The sequence below is a fragment of the Cygnus atratus genome, chromosome 1 (assembly GCF_013377495.2).
Source record: "Cygnus atratus isolate AKBS03 ecotype Queensland, Australia chromosome 1, CAtr_DNAZoo_HiC_assembly, whole genome shotgun sequence".
Taxonomy (NCBI): Eukaryota; Metazoa; Chordata; class Aves; order Anseriformes; family Anatidae; genus Cygnus; species Cygnus atratus.
In genome coordinates this window covers 201,027,605-201,046,885 of record NC_066362.1, presented here as the reverse complement: position 1 = coordinate 201,046,885, position 19,281 = coordinate 201,027,605, and the positions used below count along the sequence as shown (strand labels likewise).

The window sequence follows — 19,281 nt, the reverse complement described above, 5'->3', positions numbered from 1 at the left end:
TCTGCCCCAAGCCTGTAGCGTTGCATGCGGTTGTTGTGGCCAAAGTACATGAATCGGCACTTAGGCATGTTGAACCTCATCCCATTGGCCTCTACCCATTGATCGAACCTGTACAGGCTCCTCTGCACGGCCTTCCTACCCTCTGGCAGATCAACGCTTCCCCCCCCTGAGCAACTTCCATCTGAATGTCTTAAATCATTTCTGTAGCGTGTGGGTGACCGAGTCCTGGCACAAGTTCCCTGAGAGGCTGTGGAGTCTCCCTCCGCAAGGGGAGATACTTGAAAGCCATCTGCACAGGACACGGTCCTTGGACACTGGTGCTGGGTGGCCCTGTTTGAGCAGGGGGTTGGCCAAGCTGACCTCTTCAGGTACCTCCCAACCTCAACATTTCCGTGTTTGTGTGAAATCAGAACACTACAAAGCCCGTGCTGGTCCCTCCAGCAGGAAGCAACAGTCTTTATTGGGCTGACAGCTGCTCACAGCTGCGAGGGGTCCGCGCTGGTTTCCCTGATGCTCGTGTCATCTTCGGCACTGGAAGCACAGGGACTTTCTCACCAACGCTAGGGAGAGAAAAAGAAAGGGTTCAAGTTTCAGTTCCAGTGAGGGCAGCTGAGTGACACTCCCTGCTCCCTTCAGCCCCAGTCGTGTGGAGCGTGCATAGGCAGGAGTCCCAAGGGTCTGTGTGGCCCTGCAGAGGCCCCTCGTGTCCCAGCCAGTGACAGGGAATCTACGCAGCGCCAGGCTGAGGCGCTGTGTGTGAGGCCGGGTCGGAGACCTTTGGCCAAGCAAGTACGGAAGGCCAGGGCAAGGGTGCTTCTGCGCCCAGGGGCCTCACTGCCCAAGGAAGGGGCTGTGGCTAGTGGAAAGAAGGCTGTTGCAGGAGAGGTTTAGCGGATCAGAAGATCCTCTGCAGAATTCCCAGGTATGTCCAGAGCTCTGCCCTTGGTCCTGTCTTCCTGCAGGGCCTCCTTTCTCTTCTCCAGCTGTTTCCTCACGCGCACACTCCGCACTGAAAGGCAGCTGCAGCAACACAGAAGAAAACTCTCAGGTGGGCTCTGAAGGTCCCCACCTGTGTCTGCCCAAAAGCAGGGAGCACAGCCTCCTTCCAAACAGAAGAAGATCTGAAGATCCTCTGCAGTCTTTCCAGGGATGTCCACAGCTCTGCTCTTGGTCCTGTCACTTGGTCACTGAGGCGAGATTTCAGCAGCTGGCCGATGCTATTCAGTCTGTGAACAAAGTCTGAGGAAAAACTGCATTTGGACTCTGCTCTTGCGGAAGACCAGACAGCCAATGGCCTTGAACATGAAATCAACACCCTGCTTCTTTGCAAGGGTGTAGGAGAGAAAGAGCAGGGTCTCTTGAACGCAGCGCTGCACGGTGTCCCGAGGAACGCCGGTGTCCAAGGGCAGCCAGGCATTATTCAGGACACCAGCTGGAGGTACACCTGAGGGAAAAAGAAGCAAGGAGCCAAGGAACTAAGACAGGCCTGCAGAGGAGGGCAGTCCCGTTTGGGCATCTGCTGGGCCCTCCAGCACTGATGCCCTGCTGCTGGTCTGCACCTGCAGCTGCGCCAGATGCCAAGAGGAGAAGTCAGCCACCAACGCAGCCATGATGAGGGTGCCAACAGCATGGGGAGGGACCTTTCCAGGAGCTGCTCTCTGGAGGGATGTGCAAGGTGTTGGTGGGCCCAGGCTTGAGAGGAGCTCAGGCCTTTCTTAGGACCTTCTGGAGGAGATCTCTAACCCCTCCACTGCCTTCACACCAGAAGCTGAGCATGCAGCCCCAAGTCTCCACAAGTGGGAGCCCTGACATTTATCTGTGTTCGTACCAGGAATAATTTCTTTCTCGTAAGGGAGTCCATGAATACTGGCAAAGTTCTCTGAAGCCTGGAAGATGGGCTTCTTTACAAGAAGCTGTGGCAGCCACTGCCAAATCAGAGTAGATGCCCACATCCAGACCCTCCCAGCAAAGAGGAGAAAGAGAGAGGGGAACCCTGTCCCTTGGTGTACCCAGAGGCTTGCACTCCTCCGACAAAACCGGAGGCTCCCTTGCAGCCGCTTTGGATGACTGAACAACCGTGGCCTTCTGCTCTGAGCTGCTGCAGCAGCTGCTTCCCTGGCTGTACACTGGCAGTGTGCGCAGGAGAGCAATGTCTGCAAAAACATGCTTCGTGCTCGCAGCCCAGCAAGGAAAGGGCCGTCAGTAGGACATATTGGGACCCTTGTGGAGTTCACCACGTCCCTGTGTCCAAAGAATGCCGCTTGATGACTCACGGAGAAGAGCCCAGGAGCTGCCTCCTCCGATTTCCCCCCCAGCCTCACCTGGGAGAAGGCTCTTTTTCCCCAGCAGCCTGCCCCATCTGTGCCTCCTCTGTCACCCTGGGGAGTCTGGCTGGAGAGAGACTCCGGCGTGTGAGCAGCTGGCTCTTAATAGCAGGAGGCATCCCTGTAAGGAGGCAACAGGAGGGCTGCTAAGAGAAACTCCTTGGTGGCGTCTTGGGCATGACGGCCAAGAGACTGCTCTCATGTTACCTTTTCTGTTGGAGTCTTCCTCCATCCTTGACTCTCCCTTCTTTTCAGCGTGCTTCTCGGGACTTTGAATGGGATTTCCCCCTGCAGCTCTTCCAGATGGAATGTAGAGCCCAATCCTGGAAGCAAGAAGAGGACAGCAGTGTGATTCCAGGCCACCACACTCAGTGGTTGCAGTGCCCTGGCCTTGATGCCAGCCATGGGCTGCAGAAGCAGCACACTCACCTGAGAAAGACGATGACTCATTCAGACCCTGGCTGTGAGAGGACACTTTTCCTGTCCGATGTGGCCAAATCCATCGGCTGGAGGCAGGGCCTCTCCGTAGTCCGTTTTTAGATGGAGGTGCTAATGTGGGAGCTGTCACATGGCAGTGGGGCAGTCGTCCCCTCCGGGTTTCCCCAGGCTCAGGGCACTTTCCCTGCAGCCTTCTTTCTCTCTAGAAAGGCAGCGTGAAAGGCCTCAGCCCTCGGCCTCTGAAGCTAAGGGCAAGAACACTTTCACAGCAGTGGGCTTTGGAGGAGCCCTCGTCCTCCACAGAGGAAAACAAGGCTCAGAAAGGGCAGGTTTTTCTCCTTGAGAGAAGCTTCCTGGCAGAGCAAAGAGGGGAAGAGTGTGCACATGGCCCCCTGAGAGAAGAGAAAGGTCCCTTCTGGAGTGCTTGAAAGCACTTGTCATACCATGGCCCTCTCTCTCCCATTCCTTTTGCCACGACCCTTGCACTTTTCCCACATGTGCTGTCTCTCCCGTTCTTCCTTCAGCTGCTCCTCAGCCAGCGATGCCTGCAGAGTTCTTTCATCTTCTTGCCTGTACAGGCAGCATATTTCCTACAGGGGAGAAGGGCGTGCAATGGTTTGAGAAATGTCAAATCTCCAGAAGCACTGCCCTTGTAACAACCCTTCCCCTGTTCTGCCATCCTTGTGGAGCTCACCTGATGCACTGCCAGCATCTTGCAAGCACACAAGAAGAGGATTTGCTGCTGTAGCTTTTGCTCAACAACCTGGTCTTGCTCTTCCAGCAGGCAGCAGCCTCAGCGAGGACCATCGTCCCTTTTCTGAGGTCTGGCCCAAGGAGAAGCCATGGCCCAAGCTGTGGCAGCCACCTGCTAAATCAGAGAAGTAGATGCCCACATGCAGACCCTCCCAGCAAAGAAGGGAGAGAGGGAACAAGAGGCAGGGGAACCCTGTCCCTTGGTGCACCCAGAGGCCTGCAGTTCTCCAAAAAAACGGAGGCTCCCTTGCAGCCGCTTTGGATGACTGAACAACCGTGGCCTTCTGCTCTGAGCTGCTGCAGCAGCTGCTTCCCTGGCTGTACACTGGCAGTGTGCGCAGGAGAGCAATGCCTGCAAAAACATGCTTCGTGCTGAGCATGCAATGATTAGAGAGACACATCAAATCTCCATGAAGGCAACCTGCGAAACAACCCGCCAACGGGTACACAGATCCAGTGGCTACCTGTCCTGCTCTCCGTTGACCCCTCACAGGCAGGGGCTTGAGTCTGGGGCCAGGCCGCAGCAGAGCGCTTGCCCTTCCCCTCTTCTGCCATCTTTGAGAGCTCTCCTGACGTGCTGTACGCAGCCTGCAAGCACACAAGAGGAGGATTTGCTGCTGTAGCTTTTGCTCACAAACTGGGTGCCCAGCAAGGAAAGGGCAGTCGGTGGGACATGTGGCGGGACCCCTGTGGAGTTCACCAAGTCCCTGTGTCCAAGGGAAGCTGCTCGATGACTCAAGGAGAAGGGCCCAGGAGTTGCCTCCTCCAGCTCCCCCCCAGCCTCACCTGGGAGAAGGCTCTTTTTCCCCAGCAGCCTGGCCCAGCTTTGCCTCCCCAGTCGCCCTGGAGAGTCTGGGTAGAGAAGGACTCTGGCGTGTGAGCAGCTGGCTCTTAATAGCAGGAGGCACCCCTGTAAGGAGGAAAAGAGAAGGCTAGTCAGAGCTGCTCCTTGGTGGCCACACAAATAGGCAGGGAATGAGCCTCCCTGCTTGACCCGGTGCTATTTCTAAAAGGCAGAGCAAGCTGGCAGGTGGGTTGACCTAGAAGGGAGTCTTCTTGGCCACTAGCATTTCACAGGTGGGGAAGGGAGTCCTGGGACTCTATGCCCCGTCTTCGTGACATGGAGGGGCTCAAATCCCCCTATGGACAGCTCCTGTTTGATAAGGGAGAAGGCGCCCAGCCCAGGTGCTCTGATACCCTGAAAAGCAAGAAAGGAGGAAGAGTATTTCAGTATTTCTGGGGCGGGAAAATCCAGCGCAGGACTCTCCAAACAAGATGATGGGTACTTGTGCCTTGGCCACTGCTCATGGAAGGTGCCAGATGGCATCACTCTGGAGAGCCCTGGAGATGGCCTTGATGTCTGGGAGTTTTTCCAGCTCCGTCCCTTTTTGTCCTCTAAAGAAGAGCTGGGCTAGTGAGAGCAGAGCCAAAGCACTCACACAAAGCTCAGCAAATTCCCCGGGGGTTCCCAACACCTAGGGAAGGCCTTAAGAACTGGCTCAGGCTACATACTGGCTTGCATTCCAAACTTTCCCAATCCCTGGAAAGCAAGGGAAAGAGAGGTCATGCTGCAAGAGAGCCCACTGCTCCAGCACAGCCCTGGCAGCTGAGGGGACCAGTGCCTGTGTCATGGGGCCCCCTGTCCCCTTCCCTCCTGTCCCCCTGTTCCTCAGGCACCTCCTGATGGGCTCACCGTCGTCTGGGAAAGTGCATGAGTGTTGGGAACATGAGGCGGCTGCAGCACAGGATGGGAGCACTCCTGGCCTCCATCCCCTCTCCGGCCCTCCTCCACTTGTAGGCAGGATTTGTCCCACGCAGGGACGCTGCTTCCCAGTTTCTCCTCTGCTTGAGGAGGCGTTCTGTGGGGTGGCAGCTCCGGGAAAGAGTAGAGTAAGAGGGGAGGACAAGTCTGCAAAGCCCACCTTGTTCAGTGCGAACTGACGTCGGATGGAGTGGGGTACTGCATCCCAAACTTTCCCAGTCCCCCTCAAAAGCAGTGGCAAGGGAGGTTAAGCTGCAAGCCAGCCCACACCTCAGTATAGCCAGGTGACCAAGGGAGCCGGTGCCCATGTCCTGAGACCCCCGGTCCCCTGTCCCCAGAAGGAAATGCAGCTTAAGAGGTATTCACGGGTGCCTATTCCTCAGGCGCCTCCTGACAGGCTCACCATCCTCTGTGAGGTGCACGTGTGTTGGGAGGTGCATGAGTGTTGGGAAAATCAGGCAGCCGCTGCGTGGAATGGGAGCACTCCTGGCCTCCATCTCTCTCCGACTCTCCTCCATTCGTCAGGCTGCTCAGCAGCAGCAACTGGGCATGCAGCCCGAAGTCCCCGCACGTGGGAACCCTGACATTCATCTCTCTTCTTACGTGAAAAGTTTCTTTCTTGTAAGGGAGTCCATGAATACTGGCAAAGTTCTCTGAAACCTGGTTGATGGGCTTCTTTACATGGAGGAGCTGAAAGCCTCCCATGGGCAGCTCCTTTTAAAAATAGTGCGGAAGGCGCCCAGCCCAGGTGCTCTGATACCCTGAAAAGCAAGAAAGCAGGAAGAGTATTTCAGTATTTCTGGGGCGGGAAATCCAGCGCGGTGCTTCTCCAAGCGAGAAGATGGGCCCTGGTGCCTTGGCCACTGCTTGTGGGAAGGTGCCAGATGTCATCATTCTGGAGAGCCCGGGAGATGGCCTCGATAGCTGGGAGGCCTTTCTCAGGACCTCCTGGAGGAGCTGTGTAACCCCTCCACTGCCCTCCCAGCAGCAGCAGCTGAGCGTGCAGCCCAAAGTCCCCGCACGTGGAACCCTGACATTCATCTCTCTTCTTACCAGGAAAAGTTTCTTTCTTATACGGCAGTCCATGAACATTGGCAAAGTACTCCGAAACCTGGAAGATGGGCTTCTTTACATCGAGGAGCTTAAAGCCTGCCATGGGCCGCTCCTGTTTAACAGCAAAGAAGGCACCCAGGCCAGGTATTGTGACGCCCTGAAAAGCAAGAAATCAGGAACACGGATCAGTATTTCTGGGGCTTCTCCAAGCAAGAAGACGGGCCCTCATGCCTTGGCCACTGCTCACGAGAAGGTGCCAGACAGTGTCATTCTGGAGAGCCCTGGAGATGGCCTCGATGGCTGGGAGTTTCCCAGCTCCCTCCTTTTTGCCATCTAAAGTGGAGCTGGGCTAGTAAGAGCAGAGCCAACACCCTCAGCTCAGTAAAATCCCCCCAAGGAGTTCCCAACAAGTACGGAAAGCCTTGAGTACCGGCACCAGCTACATGCTGGCCTGCCCACTCTGGCCACAGGCAACACACAAGTGCCAGGCAGAATGGATCCCGTCCTTCTGCTGGAGCTGGGCTCTTCTTTGGTGCATATTGCCAGAGCAGCCAGGGTTCCTGGCACATCTGCAGTTTGCAGGCTACCGCTGGGGTGTTTCTTCTGCTTGAGGAGGCGTTCTGTGGGGTGGCAGCTCTGGGAAAGAGCAGAGTAAGAGGGCAGGACGAGGCTGCAAAGCCCACCTTGTTCAGTGCAAACTGCCTGCGGATGAAGTGGGATACTGCATCCCAAATTCTCCCAGTCCTTGGCAATCAAATCCACAATATCCCCCTTCAGCCATGCCCTGGGGACGGCAACAAGGCCGCCATTGCCATGCTGCGGGCTGGCACGGCCCGCAGATCCCACGCTGACAAGCCCAACAAACGGCTGCCAAGCAGGCGCCAGCTGCCAGAGGCTGCAGGAAGGTTCCAGAAGCAGCGGCAGCGCCCCGGGCAGGGGCAGCCGTGAGTGCAGGAGCCGCTCGTGGGATGTGGGCTCAGGGGCAGACGCCCGCCCCTGCAGGGGACAAGGCCCACCCAGAGCCTGCCCACCGCCATGGGCCTGCCCAGACATCCTGGGGGAAGCCCTGGCCACAGCCAGTGATCGGGGGGGATGCAGAAGCCCCTCACAAATGATGACGAAAAACAGGGCCCACAAAGTGAGAGGCCATGTCACTTACCATGGAAGCCCCAGAACTTGGAGAAAAGTGGCACTGCTCTCTCCAGAGAGCGCGTTTCCTTCAGCGAGCTTCTTTTAGAAGGAAAAGAAAGGCCTCTTGTGTCTAGATGCCGCCCGCCATCCCTGACAGCCGTGCTGGGGACAGCCCAAGGCCTCAGCCAGCTTGTGGCACGGGGGGAAACCACAACTGCAAAATGGCCGCCAGGGCTGTCAGAGGATGGGTCGGGAGCCCCCTGTCAGGGAGCAGCTTGTCTCTCTCTCTGTACACTCAGGGAGCATCTTTCCTGTAGAGCCACCACCGAGCTGAGCAACCCAGCACTGAGAATGAAACTCTCTCATTTCAGCCCCATACAAACCTCGAGAGTGCCCCAGGGGGCGTGCAAGGCTGATCCATTTGGGTTGGGAAGGAAATGCTAGAAATGCCATTTATTTATTTATTAAATCTTGAAAGTGAAATAGAAAGAAGTTATGCTTCAGTAGTATTTACTATGAGCTTGTGCCTGGCACTCTCTCAGTGTCTCCATGTGTTTTATAGGCCAGTCGCACGTGGTCTGTGAGGTGTCCTGAGGGAAGTGTGTGCCCCACAACTTTAGGAGGACTTCTCCGTGGCACCCTCACTCGTTCGCATGCTTTCAGCACTAGGTGACGTAGCAGATTACATGGGCCTGGTCCAGTAGACTTCAGGATGGTGTGGTTTAGGTTTTGCTAAAGTAACCCTCAAGAGTATGTGACACGGGTCTAAAAAGACTCCATGCGAGCACCTGCAGAGTGAAGACGGTGCTAATAATGTGAGCACAAGTGGCCAAAAAGCAGATGAGAGAGCTGAAACCTCCTGCTCCCATCTACTTCTGTCAAACATCTCCATCTCCATTGGGATCTCTAAGCCAAGGGCAGCGAGAGTTCAGCAAGAGGACCCAAGTAGAATTTACAGCAACTTGCATCAAGGCTGCCTGATGAGTGATCGAAGTCCCCGAGAGTTTTAGGAGGAGAGAATGAAAACCGTGAGAGCATGTGAGAGAAAGAGAGCTCTTCACTTTCTTGTATGGGTGATGTGAGAAAAATTCGACCTGTCCTTCAGTTTTGCGGCGTGCTGAGTTAAAGTCCCTGGGATAGGGTTTGGCCCTGCTGGCTTCCCTTCCTTTCTTCTTTTCTCCAAAGTTTCAAACTCTCTCTCTCTCTTTTCTGTCTGTTTTTTTTGGCTATGTGCAGACCCAAGAGGTCGTGGAAAACTCTTTTTCCAAAAAGAGGCTCTTAACTTCAAAGCTCCATTGGGAGCAGTACCAACAGGGAAGGAAGACTTGCTGCTAATCCTGGGCTGAGAGGGCAGGTGCTTGATGGCTTTTTCTGGGAACAAACGGAAGGTTCCAGAGAGCTGTTACCTTGGAAGTCCCACCCTGGCAGGATCAAGAGCTCCCAGCTCTTCCCAGCTCTCCAGGCACAGGCAGGTGCTGATGCTGGATACTAAGAGCACCTGGCTTTCAGCAAGGGTGAATCAGCAGCCTCAGCTAGGAGGCGTTTGTGGCTGTCTTGGGAGGCCACGCGCGTTTCTTCTTTAACTGTTTTAACAGTCCCACAAAAATCATGAGGTGGATTATTGAGGGAACAGAGCATCTCTCCTGTGAAGAGAGGCTGGGAGAGCTGGGACTGTTTATCCTGGAGAAGAGAAAGCTCAGGGGGGATCTCATCAGTGGATAACTACATGCCTGCAGGCAGGGTGCAAAGGGAATGGAGCTGGGCTCATTTCAGTGGAGCCCAAGGACAGGACAAGAGGCGATGGGCACAGAGAAGAGACACAGCGGCTTCCATCTGTACCTCAGGAAACACTCCTGTAGCGTGTGGGTGACCGAGTCCTGGCACAAGTTCCCTGAGAGGCGTGGAGTCTCCCTCCGCAAGGGGAGATACTTGAAAGCCATCTGCACAGGACATGGTCCTTGGACACTGGTGCTGGGTGGCCCTGTTTGAGCAGGGGGTTGGCCAAGCTGACCTCTTCAGGTACCTCCCAACCTCAACCATTCCGTGTTTGTGTGAAATCAGAACACTACAAAGCCCGTGCTGGTCCCTCCACGAGGAAGCAACTGTCTTTATTGGGCTGACAGCTGCTCACAGCTGCGAGGGGTCCGCGCTGGTTTCCCTGATGCTCGTGTCATCTTCGGCACTGGAAGCACAGGGACTTTCTCACCAACGCTAGGGAGAGAAAAAGAAAGGGTTCAAGTTTCAGTTCCAGTGAGGGCAGCTGAGTGACACTCCCTGCTCCCTTCAGCCCCAGTCGTGTGGAGCGTGCATAGGCAGGAGTCCCAAGGGTCTGTGTGGCCCTGCAGAGGCCCCTCGTGTCCCAGCCAGTGACAGGGAATCTACGCAGCGCCAGGCTGAGGCGCTGTGTGAGGCCGGGTCGGAGACCTTTGGCCAAGCAAGTACGGAAGGCCAGGGCAAGGGTATCAGGGAAACCAGCGCGGACCCCTCGCAGCTGTGAGCAGCTGTCAGCCCAATAAAGACTGTTGCTTCCTGCTGGAGGGACCAGCACGGGCTTTGTAGTGTTCTGATTTCACACAAACACGGAATGTGATGTTGAGGTTGGGAGGTACCTGAAGAGGTCAGCTTGGCCAACCCCCTGCTCAAACAGGGCCACCCAGCACCAGTGTCCAAGGACCATGTCCTGTGCAGATGGCTTTCAAGTATCTCCCCTTGTGGGAGGGAGACTCCACACGGCCTCTCAGGGAACTTGTGCCAGGACTCGGTCACCCACACGCCTACAGGAGTGTTTCCTGAGGTACAGATGGAAGCCGCTGTGTCTCTCTCTCTGTGCCCCATCGCCTCTTGTCCTGTCCTTGGGCTCCACTGAAATGAGCCCAGCTCCATTCCCTTTGCACCCTGCCTGCAGGCATGTAGTTATCCACTGATAAGATCCCCCCTGAGCTTTTCTCTTCTCCAGGATAACAGTCCCAGCTCTCCCCAGCCTCTCTTCACAGGAGAGATGCTCTGTTCCCTCAATAATTCACCTCATGATTTTTGTGGGACTGTTAAAACAGTTAAAGAAGAAACGCGCGTGGCCTCCCAAGACAGCCACAAACGCCTCCTAGCTGAGGCTGCTGATTCACCCTTGCTGAAAGCCAGGTGCTCTTAGTATCCAGCATCAGCACCTGCCTGTGCCTGGAGAGCTGGGAAGAGCTGGGAGCTCTTGATCCTGCCAGGGTGGGACTTTCCAAGGTAACAGCTCTCTGGAACCTTCCGTTTGATGTACAGAAGTAGATGGGAGCAGGAGGTTTCAGCTCTCTCATCTGCTTGTTGGCCACTTGTGCTCACATTATTAGCACCGTCTTCACTCTGCAGGTGCTCTGCAGGAGTCTTTTTAGACCCGTGTCCATACCTTGAGGGTTACTTTAGCAAAACCTAAACCACACCATCCTGAAGTCTACTGGACCAGGCCCATGTAATCTGCTACGTCACCTAGTGCTGAAAGCATGCGAACGAGTGAGGGTGCCACGGAGAAGCCCTCCGTGTTGTGGGGCACACACTCGTCCCTCAGGACACCTCACAGACCACGTGCTACGTGGCCATCAAACACATGGAGACACTGAGAGAGTGCCAGGCACAAGCTCTATAGTAAATACTACTGAAGCATAACTTCTTTCTTATTTCCTTTCAAGATTTAATAAATAAATAAATGGCATTTCTAGCATTTCCTTCCCACACCCAAATGGATCGCCTTGCACGCCCCCTGGGGCACTCTCGAGGTTTGTATGGGGCTGAAATGAGAGAGTTTCATTCTCAGTGCTGGGTTGCTCAGCTCGGTGGTGGCTCTACAGGAAAGATGCTCCCTGAGTGTACAGAGAGAGAGAGACAAGCTGCTCCCTGACAGGGCGGCTCCCGACCCATCCTCTGACAGCCCTGGCGGCCATTTTGCAGTTGTGGTTTCCCCCCGTGCCACAAGCTGGCTGAGGCCTTGGGCTGTCCCCAGCACGGCTGTCAGGGATGGCGGGCGGCATCAAGACACAAGAGGCCTTTCTTTTCCTTCTAAAAGAAACTTGCTGAAGGAAACGCGCTCTCTGGAGAGAGCAGTGCCACTTTTCTCCAAGTTCTGGGGCTTCCATGGTAAGTGACATGGCCTCTCACTTTGTGGGCCCTGTTTTTCGTCATCATTTGTGAGGGGCTTCTGCATCCCCCCCGATCACTGGCTGAGGCCAGGGCTTCCCCCCAGGATGTCTGGGCAGGCCCATGGTGGTGGGCAGGCTCTGAGTGGGCCTTGTCCCCTGCAGGGGCGGGCGTCTGCCCCTGAGCCCACATCCCACGAGCGGCTCCTGCACTCACGGCTGCCCCTGCCCGGGGCGCTGCCGCTGCTTCTGGAACCTTCCTGCAGCCTCTGGCAGCGCCTGCTTGGCAGCCATTTGTTGGGCTTGTCAGCGTGGGATCAGCGGGCCGTGCCAGCCCGCAGCATGGCAATGGCAGCCTTGTTGCCGTCCCCAGGGCATGGCTGAAGGGGGATATTGTGGATTTGATTGCCAAGGACTGGGAGAATTTGGGATGCAGTATCCCACTTCATCCGCAGGCAGTTCGCACTGAACAAGGTGGGCTTTGCAGCCTCGTCCTGCCCTCTTACTCTGCTCTTTCCCAGAGCTGCCACCCCACAGAACGCCTCCTCAAGCAGAAGAAACACCCCAGCGGTAGCCTGCAAACTGCAGATGTGCTGGGAACCCTGGCTGCTCTGGCAATATGCACCAAAGAAGAGCCCAGCTCCAGCAGAAGGACGGGATCCATTCTGCCTGGCACTTGTGTGTTGCCTGTGGCCAGAGTGGGCAGGCCAGCATGTAGCTGGTGCCGGTACTCAAGGCTTTCCGTACTTGTTGGGAACTCCTTGGGGGGATTTTACTGAGCTGAGGGTGTTGGCTCTGCTCTTACTAGCCCAGCTCCACTTTAGATGGCAAAAAGGAGGGAGCTGGGAAACTCCCAGCCATCGAGGCCATCTCCAGGGCTCTCCAGAATGACACTGTCTGGCACCTTCTCGTGAGCAGTGGCCAAGGCATGAGGGCCCGTCTTCTTGCTTGGAGAAGCCCCAGAAATACTGATCCGTGTTCCTGATTTCTTGCTTTTCAGGGCGTCACAGCCTTCTTTGCTGTTAAACAGGAGCGGCCCATGGCAGGCTTTAAGCTCCTTGATGTAAAGAAGCCCGTCTTCCAGGTTTTGGAGCACTTTGCCAATGTTCATGGACTGCCGTATAAGAAAGAAACATTTCCTGTAAGAAGAGAGATGAATGTCAGGGTTCCACGTGCGGGGACTTTGGGCTGCACGCTCAGCTGCTGCTGGGAGGGCAGTGGAGGGGTTACACAGCTCCTCCAGGAGGTCCTGAGAAAGGCCTCCCAGCTATCGAGGCCATCTCTCGGGCTCTCCAGAATGATGACATCTGGCACCTTCCCACAAGCAGTGGCCAAGGCACCAGGGCCCATCTTCTCGCTTGGAGAAGCACCGCGCTGGGTTTCCCGCCCCAGAAATACTGAAATACTCTTCCTGCTTTCTTGCTTTTCAGGGTATCAGAGCACCTGGGCTGGGTGCCCTCCGCACTATTAAAGAGGAGCTGCCCATGGGAGGCTTTCAGCTCCTCCATGTAAAGAAGCCCATCTTCCAGGTTTCAGAGAACTTTGCCAGTATTCATGGACTCCCTTACAAGAAAGAAACTTTTCATGTAAGAAGAGAGATGAATGTCAGGGTTCCCACGTGCGGGGACTTTGGGCTGCATGCCCAGTTGCTGCTGGGAGGGCAGTGGAGGGGTTACACAGCTCCTCCAGGAGGTCCTGAGAAAGGCCTGAGCTCCTCACAAGCCAAGGCCCACCAACGCCTTGCATGTCCCTCCACACAGCAGCTCCCAGAAATGTCCCTCCCCATGCTGTTGGCACCATGAAGGCTGCGTTGTTGGTTGACTTCTGCCCTTAGTAGTTCCCACAGGTCCCTATCTCTAAGGGGAAAAGGCATCCTAGCCCAAGAGCTGGCAGGGCTCATTGAGAGGGCTTTAAACTAGGTAAGACGGGGGATGGGACTGAAATAAGGCTTGTTGGAGCTGTGCCAGGGGGAACAATGGCAAGGCCTGGGGAGAAGGCAATGGCCCAAATGAAGTGCATCTACACTAATGCACGCAGCATGGGTAACAAACAAGAGGAGCTGGAAGCCATTGTGCAGCAGGCAGGCTATGACTTGGTCGCCATCACGGAAACGTGGTGGGACCACTCTCATGACTGGAGTGCTCCAATGGCTGGCTATAGGCTCTTCAGAAGGGACAGGCAGCACAGAAGAGGTGGTGGTGTGGCTCTCTATATTAGAGAGTGTTTTGATGTTGAGGAACTTGAGGCTGGGAATGATAAGGTTGAGTCCCTATGAGTTAGGATCAGCGGGAAGGCCAACAAGGCGAGCATCCTGGTGGGGGTCTGTTATAGACCGCCGAACCAGGATGAGGAGACGGATGAGGAGTTCTACAGGCAGCTGGCAGAAGTTGTGAAATCGTCAGCGCTTGTTCTCGTGGGGGACTTCAGCTTCCCAGACATATCCTGGAAGCACAACACAGCCCAGAGAAAGCAGTCTAGGAGGTTTCTGGAGAGCGTGGAAGATAGCTTCCTGACGCAGCTGGTTAGAGAGCCTACTAGGGGAGGTGCCCCGCTAGACCTTCTGTTCACAAACAGAGAAGGACTGGTGGGAGATGTGGTGGTTGGGAGCTGTCTTGGGCAGAGTGACCACGAAATGGTAGAGTTCTCTATTCTTGGCTGTCAGGAAGGGGACCAGTAAAACCGCCGTCTTGGACTTCCGGAGGGCTGACTTTGTGCTGTTCAGGACACTGGTTGGCAGAGTCCCTTGGGAGGTGGTTCTGAAGGGCAGAGGAGTCCAGGAAGGCTGGGCACTCGTCAAGAAGGAAATCTTAATGGCTCAGGAGCGGTCTGTCCCCACGTGCCCGAAGACAAGCCGGCGCGGAAGAAGACCGGCCTGGCTCAACAGAGAGTTGTGGCTCGAGCTTAGGAGAAAAAAGAGGGTTTATAATCTTTGGAAAAGAGGGCAGGCCACTCAGGAGGACTATAAGGATGTTGCGAGGCTGTGCAGGGACAGAACTAGAAAGGCCAAAGCTCATCTGGAGCTCAATCTGGCTACTGCCATTAAAGATAACAAAGAATGTTTTTACAAATACATCAACACAAAAAGGAGGACTAAGGAGAATCTCCATCCTTTACTGGATGCGGGGGAAACTTAGTTACAAAAGATGAGGAAACGGCTGAGGTGCTTAATGCCTTCTTTGCCTCAGTCTTTAGCGGATTGTTCTCTGGATACCCGGTACCCTGAGCTGGTGGAAGGGGATGGGGAGCAGGATGTGGCCCTCACTACCCATGAGGAAACGGCTGGCGACCTGCTACAGCACTTGGATGTATGCAAGTCGATGGGGCTGGATGGGATCCACCCGAGGGTACTGAGAGAACTGGCAGAGGAGCTGGCCAAGCCGCTTTCCATCATTTATCGGCAGTCCTGGCTATCAGGGGAGGTCCCAGTTGACTGGCGGCTAGCCAATGTGACGCCCATCTACAAGAAGGGCCGGAGGGTAGACCCGGGGAACTATAGGCCTGTTAGTTTGACCTCAGTGCCAGGGAAGCTCATGGAGCAGATTGAGTGTCATCACGCGGCACTTGCAGGGTAACCAGGCGATCAGGCCCAGTCAGCATGGGTTTATGAAAGGCAGGTCCTGCTTGATGAACCTGATCTCCTTCTATGACACGCTTAGTGGATGAGGGAAAGGCTGTGGATGTGGTCTACCTTGACCTCAGTAAGGCTTTTGACACCGTTTCCCACAACATTCTCCTCAAGAAACTGGCTGCTCGTGGCTTGGACTGGCGTACGCTTCGTTGGGTTAAAAACGGGCTGGATGGCCGGGCCCAAAGAGTTGTGGTGAATGGAGTCAAATCCAGTTGGAGGCCGGTCACTAGTGGCATCCCCCAGGGCTCAGTACTGGGGCCAGTCCTCTTCAATATCTTTATCGATGATCTGGATGAGGGGATCGAGAGCACCCTCAGTAAGTTTGCAGATGACACCAAGTTAGGTGCGTGTGTCGATCTGCTCGAGGGTAGGAAGGCTCTGCAGGAGGATCTGGATAGGCTGGACCGATGGGCTGAGGCCAACTGTTTGAAGTTCAACAAGGCCAAGTGCCGGGTCCTGCACTTGGGGCACAACAACCCCAAGCAGCGCTACAGGCTGGGAGATGAGTGGTTGGAAAGCTGCCTGGCAGAGAAGGACCTGGGAGTACTGGTTGATAGTCGGCTGAGTATGAGCCAGCAGTGTGCTCAGGTGGCCAAGAAAGCCAACAGCATCCTGGCTTGTATAAGAAGCAGTGTGGCCAGCAGGGCTAGGGAAGTGATTGTGCCCCTGTACTCGGCTCTGGTGAGGCCGCACCTCGAGTACTGTGTTCAGTTTTGGGCCCCTCGCTACAAGAAGGACATGGAGGTGCTCGAGAGAGTCCAGAGAAGGGCAACGAAGCTGGTGAGGGGTCTGGAGAACAAGTCTTACGAGGAGCGGCTGAGGGAGCTGGGGTTGTTTAGCCTGGAGAAGAGGAGGCTCAGGGGTGACCTCATCGCTCTCTATAGGTACCTTAAAGGAGGCTGTAGCGAGGTGGGGGTTGGTCTATTCTCCCACGTGCCTGGTGACAGGATGAGGGGGAATGGGCTAAAGTTGCGCCAGGGGAGGTTTAGGTTGGCTATTAGGAAGAACTTCTTTACTGAAAGGGTTGTTAGGCATTGGAATGGGCTGCCCAGGGAAGTGGCTCAGGCACCATCCCTGGAGGTCTTTAAAAGATGTTTAGATGTTGAGCTTAGTGATATGGTTTAGTGGAGGACTTGTTAGTGTTAGGTCAGAGGTTGGACTGGGTGATCTTGGAGGTCTCTTCCAACCTAGATGATTCTGTGATTCTGTGATTCTAAACCTCCACTGGCACAACTTGAGGCCATTCCCTCTAATCTTAGTTATCTAACTAGTTATCTAGTTATCTAACTAGTTATCTGTGAGAAGAGACCAACCCAAAACTACTGATACTCCCTTGGTGTTTAAAACTACTGATATTCCCTGTGGATATTCATGGCATGGTACCAGTTAGAGAGGTTGTTGGAGCAAACCCACACACCCTGGACCCGCTGTCTGAGCAAAATTCTTGCGAGAATGAGCCTTTCAGTCACAGATCACTGTCAATACCTTCCAGGGGGTTCTCCAAGCATTTTCTGTTTGGATTCTAGCTGTACTTAAGTTATTTGTTGAATTTTGATGGGGCTTTGGAAGCGTGTGGGGTGAACAGCACCTCTAACTATAACTTCTGGGAGACTCCCGACAGTGGCAGGTTTCAGAGAAGACAGCCCGTAAAGTCTTCCAGGAGTGGTAGGAGCTGCTCCTGCCTTATGTGAGGGCGACTGGCCAGGGACCAGAGTGCTAGAAGATATGGCAATGCTCTGTGAGATTCTTGGTTTGGATAAGAACTCATTGAGCATCTCTGGCTGAGAAAAGGAACCACATGACTATTTTCAGCCTCTGTCCTTCCTTGGAGGACTCCCTGCCTTCTCCTGTACCTGTTGTTACACAGCTGAAATGTAGTGTTTTCAAACCTGTAGAAGGAACATCAGTGTTCATGGGGTCCATGGGACTTTAAATGATGGCAAAGCCTGTAGTGCAAACTGACTGGGACGGGCTGGAACTATACTTTGTCTCTCTCTGTGGAGTATTGACTGCCCAGTGTGGACTTTATTTTGTCCCGTTCATGTGCTCCCACAGAGAAAAGGCAGTGGCAAGTAAAAAAGTACTTGGATTCATTTACTTCTATCATTCTGCAAGGCTGGAGGTGCATTTATATCAGCAATGATATGGACCATGGGAACTGATGGAAAAAAAATGAGAAAACAGTTCTCATGAATCTTATACATCTTGTGTTTGCATGGCTGCGGGAGGCCACGTGTAATCATCAATAATGAATGAATCGTAATCAGGACTGTAAATAAGCTGTTTCACAAAAGCTTCCTTGTCTGCTGGCTCAGGGTACCAAGAAGCAAGACCATGCTTGTAGGCCCAGTTAACAATCTGTGAAAAGATAAGCAAAAAGAGCTGATGAAATAACATTGACACGTTACGAAGTTAAAACCAACTGCAGTTCAGCACTGGCTGTATTTTCCCTCTTTTTTTTTTCTTTTTTTTTTTTTCCTGCCCTCAAAATTGTGCCTGGTTTTGCTTATTATTTCTTGTTAAGCAACCCCCTGAGTAGGCTGCACTTCATCCCTTGGGTGAGGGAATGCAAACTGCCTGCAGTTCCTGGCTGTTTAGAAATGCTTCCCCTGCCCTAGCAAAATGGTCATGCTACTCAATTAAAGAAGGTGAACAGCCCTTTAACCACCTCTGCTTGAACTCTTAAGCTCCTGAGTTACGCTGTGCATCCCCCAGTAGCTCCTAGCAGGCCAACGTGATTCTCAGTGGGTGTCTCCTGAAAAGGAATTACAAATTTCATGTATGCAGGGCACAAATCCCATAATTAGACAACAAGCCCAGATCTGGAAGAGTATTTAGATACTTAGATCCCTATCAAACTCAAAAGGAGAGGTTCCAAAATAGCAATTTGGAACCTAAAATCTTTTGGCAACTTGCTTCATGTTTGATGTCAACCCTAAACCTGATTTTTGGAAGTGCTGAGCAGTCACAGCTCCAAGCAATAATGTAGAGCTTTGTGAGCTGTGAGGCATCCAGAATCAGGAAATACTTTTCAAATGTGGGCTTTAATGATAGAAGAGATCAAAGCAGCAATTCTGTCTGGAAGGATTCCCGAGAATCATTGCTTTAGGCTACAGAATAAGATGATTTTAAGAAACACAAAACAGGAACAATGCCAGGGCAATTTATGCCCTCCCTACCACAGAAAGTGGAAATAAATGAGTACTTACTTTGACAGCGATTTTGAAAGACACCTCTCTGATACTGTCCAAGGGGGGATAGAGTCTTCCTTCTGCAAGATTCTGTTCTGTCACCTCAGCAGCAATAGACTAGAAAGAAGAGGAAGACAGTTTACAGAGATGGTCTCAAGTGTGTGCCACCTTCACTAAGATTACACAACACATGGTTGAAACCTTGGCAGCAATGGAGCTGGGGTTAGTTCTCAATCAAACTGCTGAACTACACAAAATACCTGTGTGTATACACTTCATTACAGACTTAAAACTGCAGCCAGGACAATGGAAGTGCTGTTTCAGGGCAAGTAATGAACAAAATCAGAATCACAGAATCACGGAATGGCTGAGGCTGGAAGGGGTCTCTGGAGGCCATCTGGTCCAACCCCCCTGGCTCAAGCTGGGCCACCGAGATCAGATTGCCTAGGATCATGTCCAACAACTTTTAAAAATCTCCATGGAAGGGAGATTCCACAGCCTCACTGGGTAAAATGCTGCTATAAAGGGTAGCAGCTGTGGGGAGTGAGGGGAACCCTGTTGCCACTCCTGCAGGTGCCTTCACAGGTGCAAGGGAAGGATGAACCTTGCTCAGGACTTCCTTCCCAAAGTAGGTGCATGTGCCCCTTATAATATTTTTTAAGAACAGTAGTTATTTGCCGCTTGGAAACCTCTGCTGTGAGGAGGAAGATATCATCAGAGATGTGTCGGACTCCGCAGGCAATGACTCCCAGTGCCACTCCTGGGAAGACATAGGCGTTGTTTCCTTGGCCAGGGAAGAAGGTCTGGCCATTGGGCAGGGTAACCTTTGAGAATGGGCTCCCACTGGCAAATATTCCTCGGCCCTGATCAAAGAGAGAGAAATAAA

At 53.7% G+C, this 19,281-nt stretch overlaps 1 protein-coding gene across 3 annotated transcripts in view; it reads right to left on the bottom strand.

The window, feature by feature from the left end:
* Positions 1-17,274: 17,274 nt before the first annotated feature.
* ME3 (malic enzyme 3) overlaps positions 17,275-19,281 on the bottom strand; it is a 125,320-nt gene continuing 123,313 nt past the window's right edge. For 2 of the 3 annotated variants that reach the window (XM_035571330.2, XM_035571329.2), the window contains exons 12-14: positions 19,085-19,258; positions 18,414-18,512; positions 17,345-17,562 (exon numbers count right to left, since the gene is read on the bottom strand). In XM_035571330.2, coding sequence (XP_035427223.1) covers positions 17,401-17,562; positions 18,414-18,512; positions 19,085-19,258 — 435 coding nt within the window. In that variant the 3' untranslated portion in view covers positions 17,345-17,400. Of the gene's footprint in view, positions 17,563-18,413; positions 18,513-19,084; positions 19,259-19,281 lie in introns of all 3 variants that reach the window. The other variant, XM_050712137.1, reaches the window with a different exon arrangement.